The sequence below is a fragment of the Caloenas nicobarica genome, chromosome 26 (genome assembly GCF_036013445.1).
Source record: "Caloenas nicobarica isolate bCalNic1 chromosome 26, bCalNic1.hap1, whole genome shotgun sequence".
Taxonomy (NCBI): domain Eukaryota; kingdom Metazoa; phylum Chordata; class Aves; order Columbiformes; family Columbidae; genus Caloenas; species Caloenas nicobarica.
Window position 1 is genome coordinate 5765310 of NC_088270.1, and position 12072 is coordinate 5777381.

General features: G+C 47.8%; 1 protein-coding gene across 1 annotated transcript in view; it reads right to left on the reverse strand.

The window, feature by feature from the left end:
• Positions 1 to 12072, reverse strand: part of GRIK4 (glutamate ionotropic receptor kainate type subunit 4) — a 115790-nt gene that overhangs the window by 27957 nt on the left and 75761 nt on the right. Inside the window, exons 8-10 of the mRNA XM_065652195.1 lie at positions 9589 to 9741; positions 8069 to 8173; positions 87 to 194 (exon numbers count right to left, since the gene is read on the reverse strand). Of these exons, the coding sequence (XP_065508267.1) occupies positions 87 to 194; positions 8069 to 8173; positions 9589 to 9741 (366 nt within the window). The remainder of the gene's footprint in view (positions 1 to 86; positions 195 to 8068; positions 8174 to 9588; positions 9742 to 12072) is intronic.

The window sequence follows — 12072 nt, forward strand, 5'->3', positions numbered from 1 at the left end:
AGGGAATAATATTCTAGCTGATTGACACCCCTAAGCGCTGGGCTGGCGAAGAGCTAACGGGAACTGTAGGTGACCCCCTCACTTACCAGGATGGTGGTGACAATGAGCGTGGTGTTGAACAGACTGTCTGATATGTTGGAGGAGAAGATCCTGTTGTCCATGCTGAGTCCTTCAGAAACGTGCCAGTGGCCGATCTGGAGAGATAAACAGCACAATAAGGGATTTTACAGGGCAAATTACTGCACACACCCGCCATATGGCTCTGGTGAGTGACAACCATCGAGCTGGCCCTGGAAGAGGTCTTTATGAATGCTCCATTACCTTTACAATGCACCCCGCAACGGGAAGGCAGAGAGATTAACCCGCCGGCACACGGCCCCAGCACACCCCTACGGGCATTACAACGCCGAAAACTTTGTTCAAAGGCCGCCTGAAAGCAAGCAAAACCTCTTACTGTGAGTGTCACTGTCATTAGTCAAAGGTTGGTATAGGCCCTGTGAGTTCCTTGGAGGAAAACGTCACTTCATGGGGAGCATCAGAGCATCGCAGCTTCCACTGCAAGCCCGGAGCAGCAGCGTCGACACGGGGCAGACGCCTTCCAGCTCCACCTTGGCAGCAGGTGGTGAAATGAAGCCACGTTCTCAGTGGTGCTGCACCGTGACTCATCTCCTCTATCTGTAATGGATGCCAACTACTATGATTAAGCACCTCCAAACCCTTTGATTCAGGCTCATCACAGCCAACAGCTCCATGGACAGCCTAATTCACCCATCCGAGCATTGCTGTCGCTGCAGCAAACCTAATTCCCATCGCTGGTGGGGGGTAGCAGTGCCCCAGCGCTTGGGAGGACATCGTGACTCAGCTGTGATGCAACACGACCAGCCACTGCCTTCAGCCAGGGGGAGGAATATTCAACAAAACCTAATTTTAACTTCAAGAGCCTAATCTCCTTCCCTCAGAGCTCTGGGCAGAGAGATCAGCACCTCCAGCAGCTTGTTCCGAACATGCAAATTAGGCTCTTGCTCGCTTATACTCCCTAGAAGAGCCTGTGTATTTTCTCATGGATAGACCGGTGGCTGAGGAAGGCCAACTCCCTCCAAGACTCCTTCTCTCTCCTTTTTCTCCTGCAGAGCTTCTCTTCTGCCACACCAGGTCCCAGCCCTCTGCGTGCTGGATTCCTAAGTCCTCTGACAACACTGAAGTGAGCTGCTGTGACCCTAAGAGGCAGTGGGTGACCCCAACACACAGGGGTATCTGCAGGGCTCCTCCGTAGCCATGGTGCCAGAGCAAAGCCATTTCCAGCGCCCTCCCGCTGACAAGAGCCGTCTCGGGCGCTGCCAGTCTAAGGCAGGTTATCCTTTCGCTGTGCCACGGTTGTCAGGGTGGTAGGAACAAATTGATTTCTCTTCCGTCAAAGAGTAATCTTATTATGTTCAAAGAGGTGGGTGGAAGGCGACGCAGAGCTCCAGGCCAGGCGAGTGCACCACCAGGGAAATGAATGGGAGACACGCTGATTTACACCGCCCCAGGATTGACTCCATGCACTCAGTAGCTTTTCTTGGCAGCACTTTGCCTCTGGCATGACTGATGGCTCCAAGACTTCAGAGTCACTTCCCAGCTTGTGCATCCGAGCCAAATGCAACCTGAAACTTCAGCTATGCTGCTGTCAGCAGACTGAATCGCTCCGGACGTTGAGGAAAGGGCCAGGTCTTTCCTTCTCTGTTGGTTGCTGTTGGTGCAAATCCAGCCCAAGCGACTGACAAGCCATTAGAAAAATGCCCACCTGCAAGGCATCCCAAATCCAGTCTCCTCATCACTGGGCACAAGGAGCAGTGGGAAGTGAGAACGGGACAGCTCACAGTCGATGGGTCTGCAGAAGAAAAGCAGGCAGGGAAAGCCGAGGACACTCATTCGGAGATTGTTCCTCTGAACTGCCAGCCCAGCCCCTTCTCTGCTGAAAGTCCCTTCCATGGCAAGGACCTCTGAATGTGGTGGGAGCATGGACGCTCAGAGGCTCCTCACCAACAGGAGAAGAGACTGGGGGTTATTAGCCTCACCTGACAGATGGGGAGATGGAGCACAGTGACAATGCGTCGGAGCAGATCTTGGGCAACCTGTTCTCTTGACAGCTTGTAGTGGCTTAACTACCATCAAGCTTGTAGCATCATGGTGACTCTGTAGCGCAGGACTCATCTCTGGGAACAACAGTCCCAAATTGGGAGATTCACCACGTACTTCGTGGACAAGGAGTCCTTGAAGAGCAGCTTTAAGTGGCCTGTACAGGGTCTGCATCAGTGTGACGGGATGGATTTATCTCCGCTCTCTGCACAAAGGTGCTTGAGTCTTGCTGTGATTGCTGAACAACAGACCCTCTGCGGCGATTGCCTCTCCGAGCGAGCGATCAGTCACAAAAATTGCCTAATTTTTTCTTCTCCCACGTTTCACAACCAGAGATTAGTGACAGATTAACTTTAATTTTAACAGCCCTCACTGTTCCCAAATTTGTCCCTCCCCTGCTGGCATACTGAGACTGACTGCCTCCTCTGACAGCGCAGTGGGTTTGACCTTGCTTTTAACACAGCACCAAAGCCAAAGACTCCCGTGTGCCGAGGTTCTTCCACCCCATCCTGGCTCATTCCAGCTCACCGCTGTCCCCCTTGCAGTATGATAAACCCACTAATTGACTCCTCACACCGTTTGAAAGTGTAATGTGTCCGAAGATGTCTGGCATCCTCAGATCTCTCCCTCTCCTGCAAGATAGATGTCAAGGTGATTTTAATCATCTCTATCTACATATAAAGAGCCTCTGAAAAACAGAAAACATGTCCATCTGCAAAATGTGTTAGAAAACAATCAAACGCTCTACACGGACATGGATAAGATGATCCTGTTGTTAAGGCTCTGGACTAGGACTTAAGAGTGTATAGGACTTGGGATTTTTTAGTAGTGGATGTGATTGGTCTGTATAAATACATCAGGTGGAGGAGGTCCATAGCAAAGAGGTAGAACAGCTTTTGAAGCTAAAGTGATAGCGTTGGCACAAAAATAAACAGATATAAACCAGCCAGAAATAAACAGGCTGAAAATTAGAAGAGCCTTTCTAATGATCAGAGGCGCTGAAGTGCTGGCATACCTTTCCCAGAAGAGCAGCAAGGGCAACGCAACCACCTGGTTCTAAGTTGGAGCTCGCCCCCTTTGCAAGAGGGGTTCTATGCCCTCGTGGCCTGGGTGGAGACAGTTCCGTCCATGTCCTCATCTCCAGGCAGGAGGTCTGTCTTGTTATATGTCCTTGTTATAGGCAGGGAGAAAACGCTCATGGTTTCAGTGTGAACCAGCCCAAAGAGCCTCAAGCGAGCAAGGAAGTGTCATTGCTCGTGACACTGCCGCATCCCCACAGGCAGGCAAGGTCCCTCAAATTAGCTGCTCTGCAAAAGGCGTTGTTTGGATCGATGACACCTAAAGATTTCGCATCTCTGTAGAAAATCACCAGTGGCTAACGCGATGTGAGTGAGGCTTCCCCAGTTCGCTGCTTCAATCCTTCAGCTCCTCCATCCAGACGCAGCCACGTTAACGATGCCTGGGCTTTCAGGCTCCTTGTGGCACGGGATGACAAAATACCACTCAAGCTAATGATTTTAATGAAGTCTTCTGCTCGGTGCCCCGCAGGCCTGCATGGCAGCCGATGGCGGGGAGAGATGACACAGCAAGACCTCTCCATAAGCTTCAGAGGCACCAGAGGTACTTCCCACCCCCATGCACCAGGTTAAAATTAAGGTAAAACCAGCCCTGAACACAAGTGTCTTAAAACAGGCAGGGGAGTGCCACTGCAATGAACCCAGATACCTTCGGGGCTCTGATTAGCACTGTCCTACGGACTGCGCTCATCACCTCGCCTTCCTCTGTGTCGCCAGGAAAAGGAAGGACTGCAAAATGCTATCATCTCCCATCAAGTCTGTTTTTGGAGAGCCTTGTCGGCACGAAAGGGAAAGAGACTGTGCCAGGAGAAGATAGAATTAAGTAGGTACTTGGTACATGGTGCTCTCATTGGCCTGAAAAGGAGGGAATTGAGGGGCATCTGGGGAGGGGAAGGGCATAAAACAAATGAAGGAAAGTACTCAGGACACTGCACAGCTCTGCCATGGAGCTGGCACTTCTGAAGGACAGTACTGCAAGACTGATGCCAGCAAGGCAAGCAGGCAAAAGCTTCGGGCACAGAAGTCAGCATGGAACACAGAGAACACCAACTGTTCACACCTGTACAAACAGGAGACACGCACTCAACCCACCCGAGGCCACGCGGCAACCCCCACGATCCCCTTGTGCCCAGAGGTCACAGAATCAGAGAATATCAAGGACTGGAAGGGACCTCGAAAGCTCATCCAGTGCCATCCCCCCGTCGGAGCAGGAACACCCAGCTGAGGTTACACAGGAAGGTGTCCAGGCGGGTTGGAATGTCTGCAGAGAAGGAGACTCCACAACCTCCCTGGGCAGCCTGGGCCAGGCTCTGGCACCCTCACCATCAAGAAGTTTCTTCTCCTCTTTCACTGGAACCTCCTGTGTTCCAGTTTGCACCCATTGCCCCTTGTCCTGTCACTGGCTGTCACCCAGAAGAGCCTGGCTCCATCCTCCTGACACTCCCCCTTTCCATATTGATCCCCATGAATGAGCTCAGCCCTCAGTCTCCTCTTCTCCAGCTCCAGAGCCCCAGCTCCTCAGCCTTTCCTCACATGGGAGATGCTCCGCTCCCTTCAGCATCTTGGTGGCTGCGCTGGACTCTCTCCAGCAGTTCCCTGTCCTGCTGGACCTGAGGGGCCCAGCACTGGACACAATATTCCAGATGTGGTCCCCTTCAGATGATGTGACTGACATCTGGCCCAGCCCAGGCAGGACCTGATGGTGACACACACTGAGTTCACTGGGTTCTAGGGGGCAAATACATTCAGCTCTTGGCAGGATCTGCCCCTGAACTCTTGCTGGAGGTAACAGCTAAAGAGGAACAAGCCCTATCGAGACTGGTCAGCCACTTCGAAGTTAGAAAGGTTTGATGCAGCAGGGATTGCAGAGGGTCTCAGAGCTATCAGCTGGTAACTCATCCGTATCTCATCAACATACCAATTAGACACCCCCTGTCACTTCCACTGCTCTGTCTCGGGACACCAGCAAAGCATTTAGCTAAATGGTGACTAATCGGCTGCACCTTGGGCCAGGCAAGAGCAAGGGGTCACAGGCAGAGCTGGGGACAAGGTGACAGCGGCTTCCCCACCTCTCCTCTGCTCCCTCGCCTTCCTTGGGCTGCATCAATCACAGCCCCTCTTCATTCCCTTCTCCTGTTAAGCTGCCAGACCTCGGCTCTTGGTTTACTGCAGATCACTGCGCTGAAACCAGAGGGGTGTGCTGCAATATTTTTTAAAGAGGCAAAGAAAGGGAAAAAAAATTAAAAGGATGACATTTACAAACTCAGTCCTTGTCAGATATATGGATCACCAACACATTAATGAGTCTGTGCTTTATCGCATATCCTATGAACAGAGAGCAGCTCTCATATGGCTGGGGAAAAATTTCCACTAGTTAAGCTAAATCAGGCAAAGACACGTTTGGTGCGTTACATAAATGTATTAAAAATTGGATGTCAAAAAGCCCTGTCTCTCCTTGCCCAAAAGCAACAGCAAGTTAGAAAATCTAAGTGTCTCTAATTTGTTTGCTGGCTGGATCAGCTTCAAAATTTGGTGAATCCTCTATCGAAGCCGATGAGCTGGAAGTCCCAGTAGCTTTGATGGATGGAAGGAGAGAGAGGAGGAGAGAGAAAGAGAGAAATGGGCAGAGAGCGTGAGCTTGATTAAAAATAAGGAGTGAACACGAGTGTTTCAAACAAGAGCCTGAGCAGATCAGTTAATATAACCCTTGGGAACAAGATTGTTTCCAGGATGTGAATTTCTGCTCCTTACCCCGTCTCCTCACAGCGGGTTTAATTAAATTATTTCTAATTATTTATTTAGTCATTTTTATGACAAGAAGCCACATTGCTGAGAAGAAAATAACCATCTATAGCACAACAGCATGTAACTCATCACACCCCAGACTACTTTCTGTAAAGAGATTTTAGACCTGTACAGTATTGCCATGAACCATATGTTGACCTAAAGAAAATGGGAAGAGCAACAGTAACTCCAAAGTGTCAGAAAATATTTAACATTTAAACTTGTTTCCACATGGACCAAATACAAAGCCTCTTGTCATCAACAACTGTGACCACTTCAGAATGAACCCGTTCATCGCATGCTGAAGCAACATTGTTGGTCAAGAAACCAGTTTCTGGCATAGTGCTATTTGTAGTTACTTTTGCTTTCTCTGAGACTGCAAATAATAAGATGTAGACATGAACACTTCGTGAACACATTTAACTTTCCATTTAGCTATAGCTTTATTCAGAAAGGGTAGCAGCAAACAAGCATTGAAACTTAAAGAACATCTTTAAAATAAGTACCAAGGCCTAATATTTGTTCTGAAACTGTTTTCTCTTCAGGGAATACTGTTTAACTTAATTGTCTTGATCTTCTCTTGGCAGTGACTGAGAGGGGTGGGCAGGATCAGGCAGGACTGCCACTGGAAGGGACTTTTCACCACCCTCTGATGGGAAATTTGAAAAGCTTAGTCCCAGCGCAGCTTTCCTGGGTACCTCTGAAACACGAAGCTGCTTATTTCCCGAGCCGTTGCGTGCAACAGGTCAAAAAAGGTTTTCTGTCAGCCTGGGTTTGTGGAGAAGAGCTGAGGCTTTTGTCTCAGGGCAGATTAGGCTGCAGTCAGAGCTCTCTGCAAATCATTGCTCCAAGAGGACCTGTGTGTTTCATGTGAAGTCCCTGCCACATTTAAACACATCAAAACCAGAGCTGTCCTAGTGAGGTTTACAGCGTTCTCTTCTTTGGCTCCAGCTGAACGCACGCTCTTATTGATGCAGACGGGTTTGGATCTGTCACTTTTGCTCAGCGTATGATGGGTTTGGGAAATGATTAAAAGGGCATTGGTGCTATGAGAGATCTGACTGTGGGGAAAATGCCATCCTGATTCCCCGCTCGCGCAGCTAAAGGCAGCATCAAAGCCGAGCTGTCACTTGACAGGTAAGAACTGGCAGGCAGCATCCTTGCCAAGGCTAAAATTCACTGCTGCCCGACCAGGAGAGATTTCCTAACGCCAAAATGCTCTGTCGGTGTAGGGTGAGATACAATAGCTTTTGTCCTCTGCCAGTGTCAAGGAGAAGTGGCAATCGGGAAATAAGGAGAACCAGCAGGGAAATGAGAAAGCGTCAAGGAGAAGCAGCAGGCAAATAAGACAGATGAAGACCTGTTTTCTGGGACTTCCATTTTTTCCCTGAATGAGGTTTGGATTTACCGGGAAAACCCTAATTCCTTGGGCTTGTGTCACATAATCTCAATGGTTTGATATCTGTGGCCCCAAACGATTATTCTTAACTTTAGCTGAAGCCAGAAAACACCACCTGGACACAAAGAAGGTAACAAGCAGAAAAGGGACTAACACTGTGAGGAATCTACGAGCACTGAGACAAAAAGCAAATGTGAGTTTGAGCTTAGCAAACCCATTACAGAGGAACACGCACCATAAACCAAGAGGTAAATTATCTTGTACTTGCTTCCGTGCACCAGGCTGGGGAGAGACAGCAGAGAGCTCCTGACATGGGAATGCCCCCTTTGCTTTCCCTCCTAGAAGCAGTTGTTCGGAAAGGTACTTAAGTACCTTTTACTTTTGCCCATTTCATGGGAAATTATCCCATTTTTCCCCCATACAAATAGTTTTGAATACATGTGTTTCCATAAGCTTAAGAACAAAAGTTTATGGAGCATGAGCTTGTATGTAGTACATAGTTTATGACCTGAATTATCTCCTGCACAGGAGGCTTACTGTGACAGGACAGATACTGGCTCTAACACCACCACCTCCAGGGCCTGATACATTAAGTCAAATCTAAATTATCTTAAGACACGTCCTTGATTAAGTGAAACACACTGTGTTTGCCAACCCAGGCCCAGCAAGAGCTATTGTGACGGCCACGTACCTGTCGGAAGCCGCTGCGCGTGTGCTGCAGGATCTTCAGGGCGTAGTTGGATCGCTGACCTTTGCTGTTGAACTCGATGTGGCCGGTGAGACCTTCCAATTCTACCTGTCCAAGAGAGAATGAGTTGGAATCATGGAATCATGGAATCATATAGGTTGGAAAAAGACACCAGCTTTTCACCGTGTCATCGTAGAATCAGGGAGATTCTCAGGATCATCAAGTCCAACCATAATCTCACTCTGGCACTAAACAAGTCCCTAAGAACCTCGTTTAAACGCCTTTTGAACCCCTCCAGGGATGGTGAGTGCACCACTGCCCTGGGCAGCCTGTTCCAATGCCCCACAGCCCTTTGGGGAAGAATTTTTTTCCTTATATCCAATCTGAACCTCCCCTGGCGCAACTTGAGGCCATTTCCTCTTGTCCCATCACTTGTTACTTCGGAGAAGAGACCAACACCCTCCATGTTCCAACCTCCTTTCAGGTAGTTGAGATATATATCTATATATAGAGATATATGTATCTATATATAGATAAATATATACATATACACACATTGTCTAGGAGGATGATGACAGGCAGTCAGCATTTGTACTTCCTAACCAGTCACAAACTGTTCTGTCTCTTGTGCCATAAAGAACATCATCTAGGGAGAAAATAAAAAATATTATAATTTTTTGGGGCACTATTCAAGGCAGCATTTGCACGCTTAGTCTATCACAATTTGCCAAATTCGGTACACAAGCAGAGGCCAACACACTACAATTCCTGACCAACACACATTACGAGTCGCCCCATCACCAACTGGTCACCGGTTTAATGGAGGTCAGAGTTATTCATCATGTCTGCAAAACCCATCGATAAGCCATAACGGCTCATTCCCTTACTTACTCGTACTGAATCACTAGCTGAGGATTCCTCCACAAACCGTTACGTGCTATTTCACTGCATCTCATGACAATTGCACCCCAAACAGACTCAGAAAACATGTTTCTTCTGCATGGTCCAGCTCAGCTCTGAGGAAACACTTTGCCAAACTCCAACGGTTTCATAAGGCTGAAATTTCAGGGTCTGAAAGCAGAACTAGGTCTGAATTCAGAACTAGACTCGATCAGTTCCAGCAGACACACTTTTGAGTTCAAAGAAGCTCAAACCTCTTCACAGGGAAACTCACCTCTTGCCACTGTGCTCTAAGCAATTGTATCGCATGACCTTACATCAACTCAAGTTCACTTGAAATAGAGCTCAAATCACTTAGAAACATTAATACTTTAAAAAAGAAATCATTGAATTCCATTTTTTCTGCAGCAAAGCCTGAAAAATGGAGAGTTTCATGTCGTTCCAAGGCCGGTGACAAACCAGCCCTCAGATCTCCTCTCTTTTCATTCCCAGTTCTACCTTCAAACAGACCGATGCTGTGCTCGAGAGCTGTGCCAGCACCAGCATGTACATACACGCCTTTTGCTTCCAGCAGTGACGAGCGCTCCCTCCTATAACACAAGCAAACTTCAGTCCCTTCTCACCATTCTCAGGTAGTTCATCAGGCTGGTGCCGTGCTGCCAGATCTGGGCAGACCCACAGGACAGCGGCTTCACACCGATCTCCTGGCTCCGGTTCAGCTCCTGCACGGCGGTCACCACGGCATACACAGCATCGAACAGCAGGGCGGAGGAGAGCTGTGGGGAAAAGGATGAAAAACGCTGAGAATGGAAGGCAAAAATGGAGCTGGCAGAGAGTGTTCTATCCGTGACCTCAGCGGGGATCGGCAAGGAGCACAATCCTTGGCCTCCTCCATGTAGGACATTCTGCTCCAGCACCACTCTGCACCCATCTGAGGGCAGGGAGAACACAAGCACTTGTATCTCTGAACTGCTGTGCCTGTGTAGGCGTCACTGCGGCAAGTGTAATCCCATTGCCAGCCCCACTCTCTGTATGATACGTTTCTCCTCTCCTTGCTTGCTTCCTTACCTTTTGTGCCTCTGCTTGCTTGTTCCTCAAGGTATCTTTATCATTATCATCCTTCTATCTTTGATGACCCCTGATCAATCCGATGGCCAGGGGGGAACACTCCTGAGAGCGTGAAGATTGTGAAGTTCTAAAAAAATAGGCAGCTGGGCAGAATAAAGATCACGTGTGTGCACCCACACAAAGAAAGATGACTGTGTTGCTTCAGAGAGTCATTCTTTGACCACTGCTATGGAAGGCAGATCCAGGAGAAATGAGGTTTTGCTAGATCTGCTTCTCATACAACTAAGTCTTGGCTTTCAGACTGCACATCCAGTTTCCTTCTGGCTGCTACCCGCTCTGTGATGTGATTGCTGAAGCAATGTCCAGAATCACAGGACTTGTCCCCTCCTCTCCTTCCAACCTTTAATCAGATTTCTTTGTCCATCAAGCCTCCCAAACCACGCTCTTCACCCATGCACAACTGTTCCAATATTTTTATCTGGTTAATAATCAGCGATTTGCTCTCTCGTGTTCACTGTTGTGACTAAGATTTCACTTCTAATTATTGTCACCTCCTGGCTCTGCTGGAATTAAGCCGTTGCAGCTCATTACTATCAAGGCTACATTTTCCTCATGGCTACTTCCGAGAGCATCCGCATCCTTTTACCACATCAGCTCCCGCAACGGGTTCAGGTCTCCGGTCCGGGGCTCCTTTCCCCTGCTTGTGACTTACAGCACTTGAGCAGTGTCCACATCCCCTGTTCCTCCCAAACCCTGACGGGGTTTATTCACTTCTGTCAGCGGCCCTGCAGGGACAGTCTCGCTCAGTTCAATCATCCCAACCAACCTTTGGCTTCGACTGCGTTACTAATTGCAGCAGAGTGAGCCAGACTTAACCCTGCTTGATCTTACACAGATCAGTGGTAAGATCATCGACCACAATGGGCTGGGATTAGGCAGTTAACAAAACCTTAAAATGTACAAGTTAAAAGGCATGATTCCAGCCTCATGTTTGCAAAACCCCAAAGGCCAGCTCTAACGGCACCAGTAACCCCTCACTTTTCCAACTCATATTCTGCTTAGTATTCACATCTGACGTAAACAGTCCCCTCCTGGGAAGTGTTCTCCAGAGCTTCTTAAAGCAGTCGATATATCCTTCTCCCTACCTTTGTTTTTTACCTTCAGTACAAGTTCCTTTCTTAATAGGACCTCTGCCACTGTTTCGTGAAGCTCTTTAGCATATATTTAATTTTAACCGTGGACTGAACCCCAACTCAGGTTACAGGACGCCATATCCAACTAGCAAATGCCTTCCTGAATCAGAAACCATATTAAATACAAGTTGACCAAACGAAAATGTTATGAGAGCAAACACAACCCCAAAGCTTCACCGTCTCATACCAAATGAGAACATTGGCCCAGCATTTTTAATTGTCTCCTGCTGGGTTTTCATTTCCATTTTCCCTGAGCAGTTAATGATCTCTTATTAGCTGGTTAGCAAGAGACTTGTAGATCTTAGTGAAGCATTTGACATTATTGATTGGAATATTTTACTCCTTAGCCTCAAACAATTTGTTAGGATTTCTGGCAGCCACCTTACGATTTCAAGCAATTTAGGGTTTGCAGAGCGGGTTGTGATGCACAGGATCAAGTCCTCTCGGCAGCGAATACAAGTCCCTGCCATACCCTCAACACACCTCTTTATTTTTTTTTTAATTGCAGTTTTCCCCAGAAACATCGCATTTCCATTCAACTTTCTTCACGTCACCTATGAAATCTCTCACTACTACTTTGATGCTCTCATTTTAAACCACAGCTTTGTCACCATGTCACAAAAAGCCAATTTGCCTGTTAACTAACAGCAGGTTAAGCACAGTCGAGTGGAAGATGCCACTTTATTTTTTATTTAAGGATATCTCCCACGTAAAGGCCATTTTTAAAGGTAAACTGATCTCCAGGGAAATATGAACAGGTTTGGCTAGTTTGTGTTTTCCCATGGTGTTTTTTTTTTTTTTCTTTTCTCCCTAAAACATTATTACGTGTATCTTTGCCCCCAAATA